General features: G+C 43.2%; 2 protein-coding genes across 12 annotated transcripts in view; one reads left to right on the forward strand and one right to left on the reverse strand.

Moving 5' to 3' along the window:
* ZNF518A (zinc finger protein 518A) overlaps nucleotides 1–21,633 on the forward strand; it is a 142,796-nt gene that overhangs the window by 75,293 nt on the left and 45,870 nt on the right. For 3 of the 6 annotated variants that reach the window (XR_003857873.1, XR_003857872.1, XR_003857876.1), the window contains 3 exons: nucleotides 4,677–4,771; nucleotides 7,021–7,183; nucleotides 7,344–8,348. The gene's annotated coding sequence lies outside the window, so the exon portion shown is untranslated. Of the gene's footprint in view, nucleotides 1–3,230; nucleotides 3,507–4,676; nucleotides 4,772–7,020; nucleotides 7,184–7,343; nucleotides 8,349–21,633 lie in introns of those variants that run through there. The other 3 variants (XR_003857871.1, XR_003857875.1, XR_003857874.1) reach the window with 3 other exon arrangements.
* The window catches only part of BLNK (B cell linker), a 307,813-nt gene that overhangs the window by 11,849 nt on the left and 274,331 nt on the right, over nucleotides 1–21,633 (reverse strand). For all 6 annotated transcript variants that reach the window (XM_029609959.1, XM_029609960.1, XM_029609964.1 and 3 more), the window contains 6 exons: nucleotides 13,360–13,432; nucleotides 13,146–13,173; nucleotides 8,790–8,832; nucleotides 8,462–8,534; nucleotides 4,914–4,945; nucleotides 3,284–3,357 (listed from right to left, as the gene is read on the reverse strand). In XM_029609959.1, the coding sequence (XP_029465819.1) occupies nucleotides 3,284–3,357; nucleotides 4,914–4,945; nucleotides 8,462–8,534; nucleotides 8,790–8,832; nucleotides 13,146–13,173; nucleotides 13,360–13,432 (323 nt within the window). The remainder of the gene's footprint in view (nucleotides 1–3,283; nucleotides 3,358–4,913; nucleotides 4,946–8,461; nucleotides 8,535–8,789; nucleotides 8,833–13,145; nucleotides 13,174–13,359; nucleotides 13,433–21,633) is intronic.

Below are 21,633 nucleotides of genomic sequence, written 5' to 3' on the forward strand. Positions count from 1 at the left end.
TAGACGACTGGCTTATCAGAGCAAAGTTGGAAACTCTGTCTTCAGTTGGTCCGCAGAGTACTCTAAGTCCCTCAGTCTCTCGGCTGGGTTGTGAACGTGGCCAAGAGGTATTTGACTCAGACTCAGTTCCTGGAGTACCTGGGCATGAGGTTCGACACACTGATAGGTAAAGAGTATCTTTCAGGAGAGAGAATACTCAATCTTCAGAATCGCGTTTGCCGGTTGTTGCAGTTCCGAGTTCCCAGAGTGGGATTATTTACAAGTCCTGGGCTCGATGACTTCAACCTTGGAATTAGTTCCCTGGGTGTTTTCCATATGAGGCCACTGCAAAGGGCATTTCTGGCCCATTGGAAGCCAAGCTCAGAGGAATTTCACTTGCTGTTACCTCTCGAGGGGGCGGCCAGGGAGCGTCTATCTTGGAGGCTTCAGACTCCCACTCTCTTGCATGGGATGGATCTCAAGGTCCCAAACAGGCCGGTGTTGGTTGTCACTATCACCTTATCTGGCTAGGGGGTGGTTTGTCAACGTCGTTCAGTCCAGGGTATCTGGTCTGCAAAAGAGTCTGCATGGTCTATCAACCGGTTGGAGACCAGGGCTGTCCTTGCCTTGAGGGAGTTCTTACCACTCGATTTTGGATTCTTTCAATGTGACGGCAGTGGCATATATCAGTAGGCAGGGTGGAACCAAGATTCAGGTGGTAGCTCAGGAAGCACAAGTCTTGATTCATTGGGTGGAGTCCCATCTAGAGCGGATAGCTGCGTCTGACCTAGAAAATCCGCTTGAACATTTTTTACGTCTGCTAAGTTAGAGTCAGTTAGATCCAGGCAAGTGGGAATTGTCAGAAGCTGCGATGCAGCTGATTAGGAGTCGGGGGTGAGGGGGGTCTCCTCATGTGGAGTTGATGGCAACTTGTCAGAATGCCAAGGTGTTTCGATTCTTCAGTCGAAGAAGGCAGCACGGAGCCGAAGGCATTGATGCTGTAGTTCTGCCGTGGCCTCAGGGGGTTCTACTTTGTGTTCCTTCCTTGGCCGCTGGTAGGCAAAGTGTTGCGTCGCATAGAGAGATATCATGGGGAAGTGATATTGGTTGCTCCGGAGTGGCTGCGGCGTGCATGGTTTGCGGATGTGATCAACATGGCGGTGGACAGCCCGATTCATTTCGGGCATCTAAAGGACCTTCTTCGTCAGGGCCCCATATTTTCAGACCAGGCCGATCACTTTTGTGTAGCGGCTTAGTTTTTGAGAGGCGGAGATTGAAGTGTAAAGGTTATCTGGATTCTGTCGTTACCACCTTGTTGCAAGCCAGGAAACAAGCCACTAATCTGGCTTATGTTAGAGTCTGGCAGGTGTTTGAATCCTGGTGTACTGCTCATGGAGTCCACACCCTCCATTCCTGATATTTTGTCTTTTCTGCAAGAAGGTTTTGCCAAGGGCTTATCTCAGAATTCCCTTAGAGATCAGGTGGCAGCCTTGGGCTGCCTTCGGGGCAAAGTTGGGGATTCCACTATTTCAGCTCATCCGGATGTGGTCAGGTTCCTCAGAGGAACGAGGAATTTGCGGCCTCCAGTTTGTCCAGCCTGGACCCTTAATCTGGTCCTCCGCTGTCTATGTGCTGCGCCTTTCGAGCCTCTGTGGAGAGCGACACTGAAGGACTTGACTCTCAAAGTGTTTTTTCTCGTAGCAATATGTTCGGCTAGGCGGATTTTGGAGTTACAAGCTTTGTCCTGTTGGGTTCCCTTTCAAATTTTGGACTCGGGAGTTTCGTTAAGGACGGTGCCTTCTTTTTTGCCTAAATTTGTTTCCGCATTTCATGTGAACCAGATGGTGGAGCTTCCTGTCTTTCCAGCGGTAGAGGCATCCGTTCCACTCGCTAAGCAGCTCAAACTATTAGATGTTCGAGCTCTTTTGTGCTATCTTGAGATGATGAATGATTTATTGAGGTCCGATCACCTCTTTGTTTTGTGGAGTGGTACGAACCGAGGTTTCAAGGCTTCGAAGGCTACTATTGCACCTTGGTTGAAGGAGGCTATTGATTCCACTTATATTACTGCTGGTTGGGAGGTTCCAGAGGGCTTACGTGCTCATTCGATGCAGTCGCAGGCGACCTCCTGGGCAGCGGCACAACTGGTATCTCCTTAAGAGATTTTCAGAACAGCGACTTGGAAATCATTGCATACCTTTGCATGGCACTATCATCTGGATTTGGGAGATCCAGGTTCTCCTTTTGGCAAAAGTGTTCTGTGAGCGGGATTCTTCAGGTCCCATCCTAGACAGGGGGCTTTGGTACATCCCAGGCATCTGGACTGATCCGGGTATGTACAGAGAAAGGAAAATTGGTTCTTACCTGCTAATTTTCGTTCCTGTAGTACCACGGATCAGTCCAGAACCTGCCCATTTCCTGGAGGTGGAGAGTCACCCGCTCAGCTGTAATAGTCTTATGTGAACTGATTTAACATGTTTATACTTTTGCATTGAAGTTTTTTGTTTGGGTACAGATCTATACTGAGGAACTGCAGGTGGCACTGGGGTTTTATGAAGGCAGTGTCAGTGAAACTTTTCTGTCTCCATCTGCTGGCAAGGATGCATAAACCCAGGCGTCTGGACTGATCTGTGGAACCACAGGAACGAAAATAAGCATGTAAGAACCAATTTTCCTGTTGCTGTCTTACCCTGATGGTCATTTATTCCCTAATTAAATCATTTTGTGGCATTTTAAATTAAATATTTAAGGATCTGATGTAAGTTCAGTGATTCTTCAGCCTAGGGCCTCATTGACTATCATGAGGCTGTATGGGAATGTGTAAACAAAATATTAATGCATGGAGTTATAATTTAAACATTAAAATTTTTTTAAATACAAGATGAGTTCTCTTTACAAACTGAGTGGCAAACCTTAGCATTTATGAAGTTATAATTCCATCTTTGTTTCCCAGAAACAGACAAATCATGCTTTCCTTTTTTTTTTTTTTTTTGTTGTCACCGGAGCTTTTGTAATTGGTTTGCCATTTGTCAGTCTTTATATTAGTGACAGTGGATGAAAATGCTGAAATTGGGCCCTCAGTACTAGCTTGTCTTCTGCAAAATATTGATATAATAGAGCAAGAATAATAATCTGCACCGATGTAACACCTCTTTCTGAACAAAATACCACAGTCCTTTATAAACAGCTACTTATGCAGGGTTAACTATAAACAGTTTTGAGTTAACTTTGTATTACTTATTCATATTTAGTGATATTCTACACCCATCATTCAACATTACTTTTGGCTGCTTCCATGCCACACCTGTTCTGCTGTACTACTGGCTGGAATGTTTCGTGGTGGGGTTCCTCCGTTGCGGCTTACAATATCAGGAGGTTCTGTAAAGGACCAGAAATCAAGCATATCATATGAAGAGGAGGAGGAATGACAGACAAAGTAGATGCAGCACCTCTCCAAAAGAGAAAAGCCGCTCAATTGGAGTGGGGCATCCTTTGAAACAAAGTGAATGTTTGGGGTTGCTGAGCAGGTATCTAGATCTAGAATCCTTAATCTGATTTCCTGATGCAAGTGCACACTGGGGCGGATTTTAAAAGGCCCGCGCGCGTACATCCTTCCGGATGTACGCGCGCAGGGCCCTTGTACGCCGGCGCGCCTAAAGCCCCGGGACGCACATATCTTATAAAATCCAGCGTACTTTTGTTCGCGCCTGGTGCGTGAACAAAAGTACGCGAACGCGCAAGTATTTAAAATCTACCCCACTGCTTTTAGACAAACTATTCTGCTTCAAATCATCACTGGGGGCTTTTGCATTATGGTTGTAGCTTCATGTAGACAACTTCTTATGAATACCCCAAAATATTAGAAATTAACTAGCCAGTACACTAATTAATATGATAAAGTGTATAGATGATTGAAAATTAAATTTTAAAAATTTTGCCACCTTCTGTGTCATTGGCAAAAATGTTTTTGAAATTGGATCTGATATTTTCCCCCTCAAACTAGGATCTTTATTTTCTCTGTACACATCAGTCAAAGGGGAAGTCTTCTGTTAGATGACAGAAAAGGTGGACTGGTATTAGGAAATAAATTTACCACCCTTACTCTAAAAACAGTAACTTGAAAAGTACACACTATAAGAGCTCGAGCCTCATATTACCACACTTAGTACAGCACTTCCCTTTTGCTGTGCTAGGCATATGTCCAAATTTTTGTGTGAGGGTAAGAATTGAAACTATGACCTACCACTTCATTTCCTGCAAGGCTATTTTTATATCATAAACTTTATCATGTGAACAAAAGCACTCGCATAACCTTTATTAGTCAAGAAACATTTTCTTACTTATACTAAAATGTTAAGCTATACAGATAAATAATGGAAAGATAAGAGTAGCAAAAAATTCATGCTCAACTGCACGAGTTCTCAACACAGTCCTTGGGGGCACACCTAGCCAGACAGGTTTTTAGGGTATCCTCAATGAATGTGCATGAGAGAGATTGCATGCACTGCCTCCATGACATGCAAACTATTTTTGTGCATATTGTGGATATCCTGAAAACCAGGACTGGAGCTGGCAACCTCAGAGCTAGATGAAAGTACTGTTTTTGCTTAGACAAATTTTAGACTCTGGCTCATGAGCTACCATATTTTGAAGAGGGTTTCCTTGTTTGAATCAGGAAAAATGTTTTGTTCCAACAGCAAAACGTGGTCAGATTTCCTTCATACACTGCGGTGGAATCTATGAACATCACTGCTGTATGACTGCAATGCAAAATGGATGCTCCCAACAGCAGGTGAGACTTTTCAATATAAATTAGTTGACAGCATAGTTGGGTCTTAATACTTGTTGAAATAAGTGACCACCTCCACTTGGCTAGTTAAATTGTATGAGATCTCTCCTTTAACTGAATTCTGTGCATTTCAAAATGCACTTACTTGGTAGAACATCTGGTTTCTGAAAGACTGGCCTGAAACAGAAAGAATTGTATCATCATACATGCATATTGTATTCCAGTCATTTAGTAGCCAGTTTGCTAATATATGGTAAAAGGCCTTTCAAGTACGTTAACTACTGATTTTACTATGGGGATTATTGCCTGTAAAACACCTTGCTAAATAAATATCCGATGTACTAACTGGCATTAAACTTGATGTTTAGTAGGATATGACTTTGATCCATTACTGCCTTTGAAAATGCAGTGGTTACCCACCAGCAATGCAAGGCCTGACATGGGCAGTGATAACCCCAATCTCCCCCAAGTGAAGGTCCCTCAAGCAAGGCCCTTCTCTTGGGCTGGCCTCCACTCCTCAGTGAAGGTGTGGCTCCTTGAGCCTTGCATTAGCTCCTGAAGGCTAATCAAAATTTAAAAGGTTTTTCTCTTCACTTGGGCTTTCATGCAGCAAGGCTGAGACGGTTGTGACTTTATAGGCATGATATGGTAATTGGATCCTATGGGTCAAGCAGAGTTGGAATACGATCCAGGTGCTAGTATGAGCTGTTTTTTTAAAAGGAGTCTTTTAAAAAAAGGCTAATATAGATGCCTTTTTTTAAAAGGCATCTATATTAGCAAGTAAGTTTGGTATTTTTTTTTTTTATGATTTTTATTCTGAATTCCATGTAGAACCTCAGATACAGTGGATTTTAAATGTTTTTGCATTAGCTGGGGGTTAATAAATAGATTCTAATGAGCTGCTTTGCATTAAATAAACATTTGATTGAAGAAAGGGGTTCTTAAGAATTACCCTAGGGACCTTCATGTTCAGTTTTTGTTTTCCCTATTATATATCAGTATTTATTAACAAGAACAAAAATATTGACCCAGAAAAATGGGGAATCTTTCTGCTGATTTCTCACATTTTTATTTGCAATAGTGAAATTCCTAAGAGATCTAAAAATTTAAAACGGGGTTGCTCTTCAGATTCTTCACACTGGGCCAAAGACAGTCTGCTCTTTACACCAATTTTCAAATGATACGATACTTCTGAAACATGCAAGGGTACACAGTATACATAGTCACTTGCACTTGTTTTTGTATGCAGGACAGTTTTTTTTTTGCTGTCGAAGTTCATGCAAAGATCGAAAACAAACTAACTGCATATTCTTCCTTCCCTGACACACATACAACGCTTTTCTGAACGCCTCCCAATGCAGCTAAAAATGCATGCTACATTGAGAGAGGGCCATTTTCAAACAAATTATAGGTAAAATGCTTTTTATCTGAGTAAATCGCTTTGAAAAATATTCCTCCCACTGCTTTACTAGTTTAAAGAAAAGCAAGAATTTAACAGGGAATTGTTTTGCTGAAAAACTATAGCCTCTTGTACAGTCAAGGGAACGTGTCTTCCTGACCAGATAATGTGTTTTGGTTAGATGTGGGTCTGATTTTTTTCCTCCAGCATTTCCTGTTTGGAAATATTACTTTCCACTATTTACAGAACAGTGATGACGGCAGCATGCTGAACTTGCACTTGCTGCAGCTCAGCGCTATGGCCTTAGACATGGAGCCTGCTTCAGAAGCTGTTTTGAGCACGAGCAACCTTTTTAAAGTTAGTTTGTGTGAGGGGTGACAACTATTTGTAACTTCCCAAGATGGTAAAAAGAGATTGCAATGAACAGCAGGGGGATGTGCATGATGATGTGATCAGGAAAGCATTATGTCCTGTTCAGCATTGTAGAGGATGCCTTGTGTTAACTTCACAGTTATATTGCTTCTGGTGCTTGGATGGTAATTTTCAGGCATGTGGGCACACATATACAGGTGTGTGTTGGCGCATGTCCAGAGATGTAGCCATTTTATAACATGTGTGCACATATGCCCGCATATTATAAAATATCCTAGGCACATGTATGTGTGCACCTAATTTTAAGTTTGTGCATGCCCAGCAGCATAAGTTGGCTTATGGCCATGCAACTATTTATTTTAAAATAGACGCGCATCCAGTGTCTGCACATCCCCCTTTCTCTCCCCCATCCCCATTCCCCGATTAACTCCAGTGTGGTTTTGAATGCTTGTCTATATAACCCACCACTCCTTTTTGACAGCTTGGCTACTCTGACAGCTTCTGTCCTGCTCCTCTGATTGTCTCGCTCTTGATTGGTTAGCTGGTCTTCTCCGGCACAAAAAAACTGCTACATTGGGGTTATAAATCACTGCATTGTCACTACCCGTAGGAGCTCCTACACCCGCATTACCAAAGAGTTTCTGGTATGTAGCTACTGTTAACGTTTGTGTTTGAATTGCTGCTGAGTCTCTACTATATATTCTTAGTTGTTTATATATTTGCTTCTGTTACAAATCTTCTGCTGTATTCCCATGAATCTGTCCGCGTTGGCTGATTGATTTTTATTTTACTTTTTGTTCTAAGTTCTTGAATTACAGTCTGCTCCATCCCTCCTGATGCAGCCTTCGGGTGAAACACGGGACTGTGTTGGGGGCCGTAACACACTTAAAAACTAAGTTTGACAGTAGGAGTCTCTCATGATAAAACTTACCTACGATGGACTTCCTGGAAATGTATTCCTTCATTGTGAGGACTATAACTTCAGTACCATGCTGCCTTCTCTGAAATTTATTATTATTACAGACGTTTGTTTGTTTTTATTTTATTTTTCCTGGGAATTTCTCAATACTTAACAAAAATGGGAGAAAATTCAGTGGGGGAAAAATGAGTAACCTTTTTCTTTATTGATTTTTCTTCCTCTTTTTTTTTTTGTTGTAAGAGTGAGAGAGGCTGTAGCTTTTATTGTTGTAATTTTTGTTTTATGTTAATATAAACTTACAGACACATTTCCTTATGTTGACTCTTTAAGGCTGTAATTTTTGTAACCCACACTGGACACACGTTGTGAAGTTGCGAGATAGAAGACATTTTAAATAAATAAATAGGGAAGGTCCCCAGTTGTTAAGCTATTGCATACCAGAATATTTTAAGTGGCGGCAAAGATTGTACTTTGTCAAATTACATATAGATGGAAATTGGTCTTGCTAGCATATTCAGATTCCAGCAGACTTGTCCCATTATAGGACTCTTTCTCTACTTTTAAATGGTTTTTATATCCTGCTTAAGCAGATACAAGATCAAACATCTGACATTTTTATAAAACTTATAAAATTTAATTAAAACACAACAAAATTGAACTAAGCAAAATAATAAAGCACACACAGCTAAAAAGACAATCTGCATTCATCTTCAATAATCTAAAAGTGGTTGCTACTGTTTGTACTTGTAGACATTCCATTCCTACGGGTGTTCTCATGTTGCACTTTTCTCTATATTTCCTTTTCTAAAATCAATAAAATGTGATCTTAAAAAAATAAAAACCTTGTAACCTGCACTTAGGATGTTGACTGGCTATCATCAAATTTTGGAATGGGATTCGGGCTACCTAATGCGACCTAATACTGAGACACCCCTGTATAATGCCATTTGCTGTACCTGATTACAAAGGAGATATTCAGAAGAGAATAAAAAAAGTGATTTACTTTAGGGCTGGTACAGGTGGAAGTTCAGATCCTACACTGGAGCCTCTGCGACGCTCAGCAGCTATGGGCTTCACTGCAATAGAAATAGAACACGACATTTACCTTTATAAATATTGAAATCTGATAAAGAAATGGTAAATTGTTTCAAATATTTTTATCATTTTACAAATTAGTATTATACCTCTTTAGGTACAAAAAAGCATCAGTTATTTGCATTCATTGTGATAATGTGTGCAAAGGCACTGCATTCAGCGTCCTGCTTTATAAAGGACAAGGTTGATTTTTTTGCAAGCTTTTTATCTTTTATGTTATAAAGAAAAACAATTACCTTCACTGACAATTATATTCTCCCTTGGTGGTACATTTGGTTTCTGCAATAGAACAGGGGGAAAAAAAAAAAGCAAAAATAGTTTGTTTGCAACATAAAATTACAAGGGTGAAACCTGTATCTTTAATCTTTTGACTGCTAGATTAAACCTGACCAGGACTCGTTCAGGACCCACTGTTTAACTCCTTACCCAACTACATTTGACAACTTTCAACTAACTCCTAACTTTTGTGTCTCCTTTATGATGTAACAAGCCGTTAAGCCCGTTAAAACGGGCTACATCCCTCTGTCTCTCACCTCCCCCTCATTCTCTCTCCCCTCACTCTTCACCACCCCCTACCTCCCTCCCTCACACTCACCCACTCCTCCCCACCCTCCCTCTCCTCCCACTCAGTCCCTCCCTCCCACTCAGTCTCACTCACTCCCACCCCCCTCTCTCCCTCCCTCCTCTATCCCTCTCACTCAGTCCCACTCCCTCCCTCCCTCCCTCTCAGTCCCACTCCCTCCCTCAGTCCCACTCACTCCCTCCCCCCACCACTCAGTCCCCCCTCTCCCTCTCACTCAGTCCCACTCCCTCCCTCCCCCCTCTCACACTCCCACTCCCTCCCTCTCACTCAGTCCCACTCCCTCTCCCTCTCTCTCCTCCCCTCTCACTCAGTCCCTCCCTCTCTCTCTCCTCCCTCACTGCTGCCGCCCGTCTTCGCCGCTGCGGCCCTGACTCTCACTTCTCCCTCATTCTCACTCTCCCCTCACTCAGTCCCTCCCTCCTAGCCCCTCCCCCTCACTCAGTCCCTCCCTCACAGCCCCTCCCCCTCACTCAATCCCTCCCTCCCAGCCCCTCACTCAATCCCTCCCTCCCAGCCCCTCCCCCTCACTCAATCCCTCCCTCTCACTCAGTCCCTCCCTCCCACTCTCTCACTCAGTCCCTCCCTCTCAGTCCGTCGCTACCGCTACCTGCCGCTACCGCTACTGCCGCCCGCTACCGCTACCGCCGCCCGCCACCGCCGCTACCGCTACCGCCGCCGCCCGCCGCCGATAACGCCGCCGCCCGCCGCCGCTACCGCTGCCGCCCGCCGCCGCTACCGCCCGCTGACGCTACCGCCGCCCGCTGCCACTATCGCTGCTGCCGCCGCCCGCTATCGCTACCGCCCGCTGCCGCTACCGCAGGTGCCGCCGCCGCCCGCTACCGCCGCCATGTTTTGTTTTTTTTTTACGCTGCCTAAGAACGACGTGCTCGCCCGCACATGCGCAGTAGAGCTGCTCTCTACTGCGCATTTGCGGCACGTCGGTCAAGCTTCGTTTATTAGGTAGGATGTTATTTTTTACTGTTGTTCTTTTTTTGAGTTTTGTATTTTAAATATGTACATTCTTTTGTAAACTGCTTAGATCCACGAAAAGTTTGTACAGGCAGTATAGAACATTTTTTGAAATAAATAAATAATATGCATGTAGAAGAATCAATGGATTGTTGACAACAAGGTGAGCAAGGTTAGTGCCTTGCATGGTTATTACAAGGACAGATGGTTAGGCCGTAAAAAACATTTATACATACATACTTATGTGCTTAGAAAACTTATTACTATACTGTTAAATTATAACTGAACTATATGTGAAAAATGTTGGCCTAGCCCTGAAAGTTAATGTACAGTAATACATTAAAGACATTTGTGTTGCTCAAAAAAAAAAAAAAATCAACTTCTTTAAATATAAAAGATTTTCCTGAGAACTATTGTGATCAAAACCTACAATGCATCTGGACATTTAGACTAATTGGTGAAACAGTTGCACATTGTCCTACTTACTACTTACCAAAGGCAATCAACCCTTTATTGCTTTCTCTAGCATGGCCAGCTGAGAGAAATGTGTTTTTACCAAGGATAAAAGGCATCTTCTCAGCCATTTCACTTTCAAAGGAGGTAATTTTAATAAAAGTTATGTGCTTAAAAATGAGCATGTGTGCATTAATAGCCTGTACATATGTAATCGCTATTAAAAAGTAAAACAAAATATGCATATAATTCAGATTTTGTGCACACATGTACATGCATAAAAGTGGCAGTCTGGGGCGGGGCAGTTATGTACATAAGTTGCTATTTTAAAAGACATGCACACATTTGACAACTTGCATAATTTTATGCCTAATTATTGTGCATAATTGATATTAGACTTTTTTTTTTATCTGGTAGGATTGGCCTTGTGGGAGGGCTGGGTGAAGTTTAGGCTAAAGAACCAGGAGAGTCTCTATGATCTTATTATGCTCGGCAGCATGCGGAATGGCCCCATGAGCCGCCTCACTCACCCTGGATGCCGCCAGCTTGCCCCAACACAAGACCCTCCTTGGTGCAGCAAGAACCCCCCCCCCCCCCCCCCGCCCCAATTGTGTCTTCCTCCATTTGCGGCAGGCCGCCCCCTCAGCACATACACATACAGGTCCCCAGATCTCAGCACCTACACATACAGGCCCCCAGATCTGAGTGGGCCCTGCGGCAGGAGATGTTGCCATGGGCTCTCCACATGATGTCAGACCCTAGCTCTGCATAAGTCTCACTCCTGTGGACGCCCGTGCCTTGACAACAGGTTTCCTGAGTGTCTCTCCACAGTGTGTGTTGCTATTCCCTGTTGGTCCTGCTTTGCTTCCTGTTTGTCTGTTTAGTTTCTTTCCTTGTATCTTATCTGTGCTTCGTCCTTCTTCCCTGCCTTGCTTGTTGTGGACATTGTCGCCCTTGTCTTACGTTGCCTGCTCGCCTGTTGGTTCTGTCTGTACCATCTGTGCTTAGCTTACGTCACTGGATACTGAGATCTACTTGGATTTGACCTGTGTAGATTGCTGCCTAGGCCTGACCCTGTGCTTGGACCCATTGCTCTCTGTCTGCTACCTGCCTCAATCCTTAGCCCGCCTTCCGATTATGCTACCAGCCCCCTGGATTACACCATCTGCTATCTGCCTCGACCCTTGCTTGGACTTTAACTTTCAGTTCCTATATAACGCCAGGGACCCAGCTAAGACCTGTCAACTGTCAGAACCCAAGGGCTGAATCTGCGGGGAAGATGGTTGGTAAAGGCAAAGCTCCAATTAGCCCTGGGTCAGGCTAGGTCCACCTGCTGAAGTGTACCATATTACAGCCCAAGGTTCCACTTCTAACAGATCTGGTGAAGTAATTGGTAATCTGCTTAATATCAATTGTGTGTGCATGTTTTAAAATATGCAGACCTAAATTGGGCTTTAGGTGAGGAAGTACGTTCTACTTTATTTTTGCACATAAGTTATACGCACATATATTTAAAGCAGGAAAAGTGTGCATGCTAAGTGTATTGAAATACTCTTTCAATGCCCTGCCTTTATTATGTATTAACATACATAGGCGTGGATGTTCCTGCATAAAGATATGCATATTTTATAAAATGCGTGGGTTATAAAATATTCACTGTGAATACAATAACCCATTTGCAAATCAATCCATTTTATAGATTACAACCTTCTAAATGTTATTAAAACATTTTAAAAGAACTGATCTGATAAAAAAAAAAAAATTAGAAAAGTAATGTTATGGAGGCCAGTGCTGTTCTAGACATATGTATTGCTTTCTGTTAGTTGTAGCAGAGCTATATGATGTTAGGTTGCCCTGCCCACCTGCATCTATATTCTTAAATTAGCAACACAGGACAGCTTTTCATTGGCTTATCCTAGATCATTTAAGCCAAAATAAGGATGACTTGCCACCAAGTAGACATGATGCTTTCAAATGCCCTAGCTTTATCATCTGAATTGTTTTGAAACAATTCACATTCATATTGTGAATCTGTAGTAAAAGTTAGAGGGTGGGATTGGGGGTAGGAAACAGGAGAGGGTAACAGCATATACACTATAGATTTCAATTGTCCATCAGCTACTGCTGAGGACAAATAGGATTTTACTACAAGATGCAAAAGCTCACACCTGTACTGCTAATATGCAAATTGAGCTCCGCCCCTCTCCCTCTACTGTCCAGCTCTGCGTATCTCTTTTTGTATGGGAATTAAGCTCTGTCCCTGTACTCTTCAGCTCTGCCCCTCTCTGCATTGTGTAATCCACTTTCTACTACCACATATGGAAATTGAATTCCCGCCCCTCTCTCAGGCTGTACTCTCCAGCTCCCTTCTCACCCCTCCCTCTATCAATAGCCAATCTACTTTCTACTAACACCCAGTACACCCAAGCTCAGCATGCACATCCTACTACCATACATCTCCATTATGCACTTCCTATATTTCTCCATACGTGGATAGGCTTTTACTATGAGTATTTCCATAGCAACATATCAATATTATGTTGACAAATACCATTGTAATAGCATTAATTGTTTAAAATTATCTTACTTGTTTAGGTGGAACAGGTACCTTCTTTCTGAGGAACACAAAACAAATTTGTCAAATTGTATTTCTCACCTTTCCAAGAACAAATAGCTATTAAAATACTTCATTAAATACCATGAATAACCAGTTGTAGATTTTTTAATCAGTGCTGATATTAAGATATAAATATATAAAGGATAGAATGAATAATACACACTGCATGTGGTATGCAACTTACCCTGTCCTTGGGAAAGGTGCTGGGGTTGTCAATGAAGGAAACTTTAACTCAGGTGCTCCATTATTAGTGGGATCTAGGGAGACACGGGGCATGTTGACTCCTTATATTATCACACAGAATATATATATATAATATTCATTTTATTAAATGGAAGGAGCATGGAAACCTTGCAGCGTGGGTTAAACAGTGTGCTAGCCTGAGTGCACAGTATTACATTGGCCTGAATGTTCTCTAGTTCTTATAAGAGCTCAACTCCAGAGGGGGTGGAGGAAAGGAATGGGTGTGACTAGCAATTCACTATCATCACTGTTAGAGGTAAACAACTTAGCTTTGAAGACAAGGAGATCACTCCATGCATATGAGACTCCCTACCCTCGGACTGTGTTCAATTAAGAAGGAAAAAGCAAGCTATAACTTCTTCCAAGAGGTAGTTTGCATTATTTATTTTACAAAGCCAATCCTAAATCATACAAATGGGCCTCAGGAAAGTTATAGTTGGGCTCTAGCCCCCATAAAGATCATGGAGAAGACTGCCCAAAGTTGTTGTCAGGGGCAGGAGTCTAAACAGTAACAGGACATGAATGTGTGGACTGAATGCCACGCCACAGCTTTGCAAATCTTTTCTAAAGAGGTTACGGACCCATGCCCTTCTAGGCAGTTATGCCCAAGCACATTTGACCTTAGAAGGTTGTGGCAAAGTGAAGAAAATGCAATGTGCTCTCAAATCCCAGGCTTGTTGGGGTAAAAAGAAACAAGCTAGATGGACATCTAAAGTGCCTAGTTCACTCCAGATCGAAGACGATAGCTCTTACTACCCAAAGTGTGTAGAATTTGTTCACTTCTGGTGGAATGTGGCCTAAGGAAAAGTGTGGAAGCATAATTGACTGATTAAAGTGGTAGTCCATCAGCACCTTAGCAATAACTTGGGATGTATGTTTGGAACCACACTGTAATGGTGAAGTTTAGTAGAAGATGAATAAATTGCTAGGGCCTACTGTTTAATGACTCTGGGCTGAAATGACCTTCCAGATCAGGTATTTTAATGCACAAGAGACCAGAGATTCAAAAGGGGCTTTCTTCAGCTCAGTTAATAATCTCATTAAGTGCCCAGGACTCTGTGGGTGACTTGATGAAAGGCTTCAACTGAAGTCCCACATACATCTGATAACTATGTTATAACATATATATACACAGGCAGCATATAAATCTTAATAAATGAGTGTATAGAAATTCACCTTCCTTCTCATATGATGGTAGTAAGTGCCAAATGCAGAAAAAATACCCTAATATATTGGTTTTGAGTTTAGAATCATATAGAGAAGGTAATCTAGCAGATTTTATGTAGGAGAGGAAAAAAGACCAAGGATTTGCTGTCCCACCAGACCATAAACCTCATTCACTTGTAATTATATGATATTTCTATTAACCAGAAGTACTTGATACATAGGCCACAGAGCTTATCACTTCCCTTTCAACATCAAGCTTTTAAGACCAGCCAGTGGAGGTTAGGGTGAAGTAATATTTTTTAATTCTGCAAAATGAAAATTGGAAAATCATCCAACATGATTGGTTCTTGGATGGCTATGCCTGAAGAATTAGAAAACAAAAAGGTCTCAGCCAAGATAATGCTATAAGAATCATAGTCTCCCATTTATTTCTGAGTTTTAATAAGTGCTGAACTGTTACAAGTTAAAAGGGCAGTCTATGGGTTCCCCCCTCCAATTCCCTGGTAATGACAGTGGCTGTGTGAGATCTTGCCTTGGCAGCTGGATTGATGGCTGTTCAGTGTCCGTCCCCCCGCCCCCCACTATGTCTGCCCCCTCTGGCTAGCCTTGACTAAGGTATCAGAGAGTGAGTATAGTAGTCCCTCTCCGCAGTGAAGGGAGAAGGCATTTGACAGTTTGTTTTTGGACCTCCAGGCGCAGAATGCCAATACCTTCTTTTTTTGTTTCTGAGCTGTTGATCTTAGAAGATTGATCTTAGGAGCTCCCCAATAAGGATACATGCTGTTTGCTAAATGTTTGTATTATTGTATTGTATCATATCATGACTTGGGAACCACTCACGAGAGTCTAACTGGTCACTCATAATATCTTCAAGAATGTTTTCTGTCTCTGCCAAATAAGTGACTCTTAGGGTTGTCGTATTTGAGATGGCCCAGCTCTACCATTTGACAGCTTCCAAGTATAAAAGAAGAGTACTAGTTCTTTCCTGCTTGTTAAGATAGAACATGGTTACTCAATTGTTGATTTTGATTAGCCATCTGATTTCTGAAGACCTTGACAGTGTAAAGTATTGCCCTTAATTCGAAAGAAATCAGATACCCTGGGGGTGAAGCCCATTTAGGTAAGCTTTCCAGCCCAGGTTGGATGCTTCTGTGGTTAGAACAATTGAGTGAGGTTCAATGTGGAAGGGTATGTCCCTTGTCAAATTGGAATAGATAATCCATTAAGATAGGGGAGTCTCCGAGCTTCTCTGGTACATTGATGTGTTCCTGTAGATCTTGGATGGCTTAATTTCACTGTGACTTTAAGGTCCTTTGGGTTTGTCTCATAAAGCGAGATATGAACCATTGTTGTTGTACTGGCTGTTGAAGTCATAAGGTTGAATAGTGTCAACATTGTCCAAGCAGATGTCTATTGACTGTGGTAGTGAGAATCCAAAGGAAAGTTTGGATGAGTATTCTTGGTTAGAAACCATCTTATCCAACCTGTAAGGACATCCTATGATTTTTCAGGTTCACTTAGTTTTTGTTTTGTTTTTTTTTAATAAAAAAAAATTGGTGACTTATGAGTGGCTGCAACCTCTTGAGTTAACAGCTTTTCAGCATTGAATGTCAATGCCTGAGGCTTTATAAGCTGGTCATACCAAACAGCTGAGCTGGTTTAGCTCTGACTCAGCACATTTAGCAGCAAAGGAGAAGTAGCCACATGTCGTTGTTCAACACTGCAAGTGGAGTGAAACCGATTCATGCACTCTGCTCAGTGCTTTTCACATGCGGAGCTCCCACCACTGCTATTTTCCTTTTGAATTCTTCCTCAAAGATTGCAAAATAAAAAAGATGGTGGGCCTCAGCAGGTGTGTTGCCTTTTTCTGCAGACTTCTGAGGCATCCTGAAGACCTGGAGCTAGACCTGAGGAGACCATTTTGGTGCATGCCCTGGATGAGAGACATACAGAACTAATCTCCAGCTGTAGCCATTTTGGGAGTTGAATAGCAGTTTGCATGATGATCTTGCTCTTGAAACCATACATTGAAATCTGGCTTCAGTATTTCCATGCCTTCTCTGAATTATTGATGCCATGTTGCCTCCGCTCTATGTTTGAGCATGATGCCTGTTATGAGCTGGGAAAGCAAGATCTCTGTCTGTTCTCTGGAGGCCTTCTCTTTGGAGATGAAGGTGTGAATGTTTTCTTTGGCATATCCATGCCACTAGCAATAAATGCGATTTGAACTGGGCTTTTGATGCTAGTTCATAGAATCTGGTCTTCTTGAAATTTGCAAAATAGGACTTGACCCTTATCTTTTAGTACTTTATTGCCCTCGGTAACATCTTTGAACAGAAGCTACAGTGGGTCAAATCATGTTCTTTTCCTAAGCAGTTAAAACAGACTTCATGATGGTCCGTGTTTAAACATCTTTGGTCTTTGCTTGGCTGCTTCCTCTGCCTTGGTGCAAAAGTCAATGGCCGCCTTCTATGAGATGGTGGAAAAAATTAGTCAACATGAAATCAAAATAAGACATTTTTAACTTTGACCTGAAGGAGAAAAACTGACTAGGAGGCCTGCCACAGAGAGCATTGTCCTAAACTGGAGAGAGTCACTGACGAGATTACAAAAAATAAACAAAACACAAAAACCATTAGAAGATGCTGCAAAGCCTCAGTTGTGACAGCTAAAACAGCAAATTTGCTAAGAAACACTACAGCCTGAAAAATTATCAGGAAGCCAAAGATAATTACTTTTTGAGATAAGTGGGCTTGTTGTTCTGAAAAAAAGAATCTGTTTTGTTGGATAGACTAAGACAAACTAGGGCCCATTGCATGGCTTTAAAAGCATGAGTACGTTTGCAATTGCTCAGAAATATTTGCAGACATTTTCAACTAAAACGCTGCAAAACATCTGCTGGGTGTAGCCATGAGGTCATCCACATGTGTGATCTGCATGTCTCTGGAGAATTTCTATAGCACAGCTCCTCTGTACTTCCTTCTGCCATTCCTGATAACATAAGTACTTCCCCCACACCAGTCATAACATCCAACTGGAAGCCATGAGTATGGCTGCTGTATATCTGACTCGGTAAAACCTCATTTCTTTATCTCTAGCTTATTTGGGTTTCAGGCACAGTTACAGCACATGTAATCTCACAGTAGTTTTAATTTGTTACAGTTCTGTAACAGCTTTCTATTTCATATTGCAAAATCACTAGTATTTGACTTTCATTTTCTTCAGTTGCAATGCGATGATGAAGACATCTAAATATAGATTCATTTGGAAAAGAGCTATTGAAAGTAGTTTTTACCTATATGTGGTAAGAAAATGACTATTAATAACTAATATTAAGAAAACTCATGCAATAGATGACTTCTCAGTGTTCTTAAAGAACTGACCTGTTGCACCCTTTGTTTTAGGAATCCATCACGCAGCACATTACTATTTAAATGCTGCAATCTTAAGTAGCAGTGGCCTGCCCCATACATCAGGGATTTTATTTTCAACAGTAAATGCCAGTGGTGAGCAACTATTGCTTACATATTCTTACTTGGGGATCACAATTTTTTTTTTTTTACCTCCAATAAGTTCAAACAGAGCTCTTATTTTGTGTGCCAGACTTTATTCTTGATTTATATTCAAGGTATTGTACCAGTCCACCGAGGCATAATTTATTTCATGTATTTACATGGGAAAGTATCCCCCAGACGTACCAGTTCTATACAGCCTGGTTTGAGCTGGTATTCCTTTCGGCGCACTAAGGTTAGTTGCAGCATTGTCAGCTCAGCATCCTTTTTTTGCACATGTGCACGTTGTCTGTTTCAAACTTATCTGCCCATGTCCTTACAGATAACTAAAAACATGCAGGAGAGATGACATGAGAACTGACCTATCTTCATTTTTTAGACTCTAAAAATGTGGGATGGAACCAAGACACAATTTATGAAAATATTTATTATCCACCTAGAACATAAAAGTGACTCACGATGGAAGCCTCTGAAATGGCAGTGTGCTCAAAAGCCTGCAACATGTCCAACAGAGATGTTGCTGTGCTGGGGGAAGGGCAATGAATGCTTCCTTGCAGGATGATGGAAATGGGGTGATTGGGGGAGAGAGAGTGGATGTAACAAAGCATCATCCCTGTTCCTCCAAGCTTACTCTTTCCATCTTCCTCTCCCTCCTCATGCCTATCAATCTGCAATCCCTCCCTTCTCTAGACCTCATGGTAGTGGCACTGGGTTCAGAAGAGTAAAGTGAGGGCATTTTAGGAACTAAGACAAAAGTCCACTTGAAGGATCCTGCCCTTCTTGACTTCCATGTGGGAACTGGGGATTCTTAGTTACTTCCCTGTCCTCACTTCCTATCAATAAGACCAGAGGTCTAGGTAGAGCAGAGAGGTTGGTTTAGAGGTTGTGAGTTGGCAGGGATGCCAGCCTTGTGCCAGCAAAAATGCCAGGGATTGCTGAACCCTTATCTACATCTGCTTTTACTTGATGAGGTGCTACCTTAATGCTTTATCCACAAGAATGCAAAATATTCTAGTAATTGTCTCTAGTATGTACTAATTGCTCTGGATTCCACCCAATAGCCTATAATGTGGAAATTTCCACTCTACAACATTTCTAGATATAAAAGCTTCTTTCTGAAGTGTACAATGACATCTGAAGATGTGATCTATGAAGTTATCATGGCAAGGCCCCAACTGAGGCTTGAACTGGGGTTGGCCAGATAGTACAGGTAGCCATTAGACCAGGTAGTAATCGAGAGCAGACTAAGGCCAGAGGGAAAAAACCCCAAGATTACCACATATTCCTCAAGATCACATCCTAGGTATCAGGGTTTGACTGGGAATCAGTTAAAAGGGGTTGCTGGGAAGCAGGAAGCTGTTTGCAGCCACCTGAAGGCTTGCTTGCTATTGAGCCTCATTTGCAGAATCCCTGCTGCCAAGTCTCTGCTCTAAGCTGATCCACTACTTACTGACTCCAGTTCCAGGCCTACAATTCTGGTTTGTTTCTAGTTTGTGCTTTGTCAGACCTTCTTCAATCTAAGCTCTGACTCCAGTTCCTGCTATTTGCAAGTTCTAGATCCAGGCCGCTGTCTACTAGGGATGTGCATTCACTTCAAACGAATTTAAAAAATGCAATGAATAAGGGCAATTCATTTCATTCAGGGGGCCCTGAAAGCAAATTAGGGCCCCCCCCCCAAATGAAATGAACCTTATTTGTTGCATTAATTTGAAATAAATGCATCAGGCCTAAGTCTAGGCCCAGAGCTGGGACCTTGCCTAAAGCGTAGGCCAAGGCCTAAAGTAAGGGCCACTACCTACGCCCTAACATGACACCGGTACAAAGGCCTAGGCCTGAAACTGGGGCCTCGCCTAAGGCATAGACTGAGACCCAAAGTAGGGGCTATGGCCTAGGCCCGAGTGCAATGCTGGGGTCTCTTACCTGATCTGTCAGAGATATCTGGTGCCAAGGCCGGGCCTCGGGTCCCGAAGTCTAGGCCTATGCTGGAGCCCGGGCTCAGGCCTGACCCTGCATCCCAGCCTGGAGGGTAGGTCCCGATGCCTGGGCCTTGGCGCAGCTTGGAGCCAGGCCCTATGCCTTAACCCAACCCGGAGGCTGGGCCCAGATGCAGGGGCCTCAGCCCAGATCCAACACTGACCTGGCCTAGAGGCCGGGTCCTGATGCCAATGCCTCAAAACTAGGCAGAGCCTGGACCCAAGCCTGATAACGCAGCCCAGCCCAGAGGTCAGGTCCTAACACCGGGGCTTTGGCCTAGACCCAGGCCTGACCGCAGGGTCAGCCATAGAGGCCAAATCCCAAACCCAGGCTCGATGCCGCAACCCAGCCAGAGGCCAGGGCCCTGGCCTGGACCCAGGTTGGGTTCCAGGATGGGTCTCGATGCTAGGGCCCAGGCTGGGTACCGACACTGGGGCCCAGTCCCAGAGCCAGGCTGGGTCCCAACATCGGGGCCCAGGCCTGGACCTAGGCCCGATGCCAGGGCCTTCCGTGGAGGCCAGGTCCCGATACCTGGGCCTCTGGTCAGGCCCAGGCCTCAAGCTGCTCCCTTGTTGTCCTCTTCTTTCTTCTGATGCTGGCCTCTGTAGTTATGATAGAGTTGGGAATGCCATGCATCAAAGTAGCTCTGTCCAGTGGGATGAATCCGCCAGAGTTAACTCCAACACAACCTCAGTGGATGGCATCAGAAGAAAGAAGAGGATGATGAGGGAGCAGCACGAGGCCTGGACTCCTGGTCTGGGCCTGACCCGAAGCCAAAGCCCAAGTATTGGGACCCTGCTTCCAGGGTAGGCCTCAGCATCGGGCCTAGGTCCCAGCATCAGGACCTGATCTCTAGGGCTAGGTTGTGATGTCAGGCCTGAGTCCGGGCTCTGGCCTTGGCCAAGGCCCTGGTGTTGGGCCTAGGTTCGGCCGAGGCATTAGCCTTGAGTAGGCCGAGGGTGTGGTAAGTCGCCACGACCTCTGCCTACACAAGGGCGAAGGTTCGGCCTAGGCCTCACCGGCGAATCTTCTCCGTACTAAGTATATGGGGGCCATGGTGGCCTTGGCATTTTTCTGGGCAGGCAGGAGCCTCCATTTTTTTACTTTTGGCCATTTTTTTTTTATTGCTTGATTCATTTTTTTCTCACGAATTAAATGAATCAAGTAATCCATGAACTGAAATTTGTGGGGAAAAAACCTCCCGAAAATGAAACAAAAACAAATATTCTTGCCCTGCAAATCCCTACTGTCTACCCGTGTGCAGCTTCTGAGCCTAAAAGTAGAGGGCTCCCCCCAGCACCCTCTACTGGCCCAGCCTAAGTGCCCATGCCTCAGGCCCTACTTTGAGCCCCATAAATACTTAAAGGGCGATAACCTGATAAAGGTCTTGAAATTACAAACCAATTTTCTCCAGGATGAATACAGCTAGCAATGTCAAAATATTTTTCTGTTGGTACATTCCCATCGCTGTACTTAAAATGGTAGCTGAGAGTTATGACTTTTTTTTTTGTAATATTCATAACAATCTATCTACCGCTTGGCCTCCTCTTCCTTTATCTTCT

This window comes from Rhinatrema bivittatum, chromosome 7 (assembly GCF_901001135.1).
Source record: "Rhinatrema bivittatum chromosome 7, aRhiBiv1.1, whole genome shotgun sequence".
Taxonomy (NCBI): domain Eukaryota; kingdom Metazoa; phylum Chordata; class Amphibia; order Gymnophiona; family Rhinatrematidae; genus Rhinatrema; species Rhinatrema bivittatum.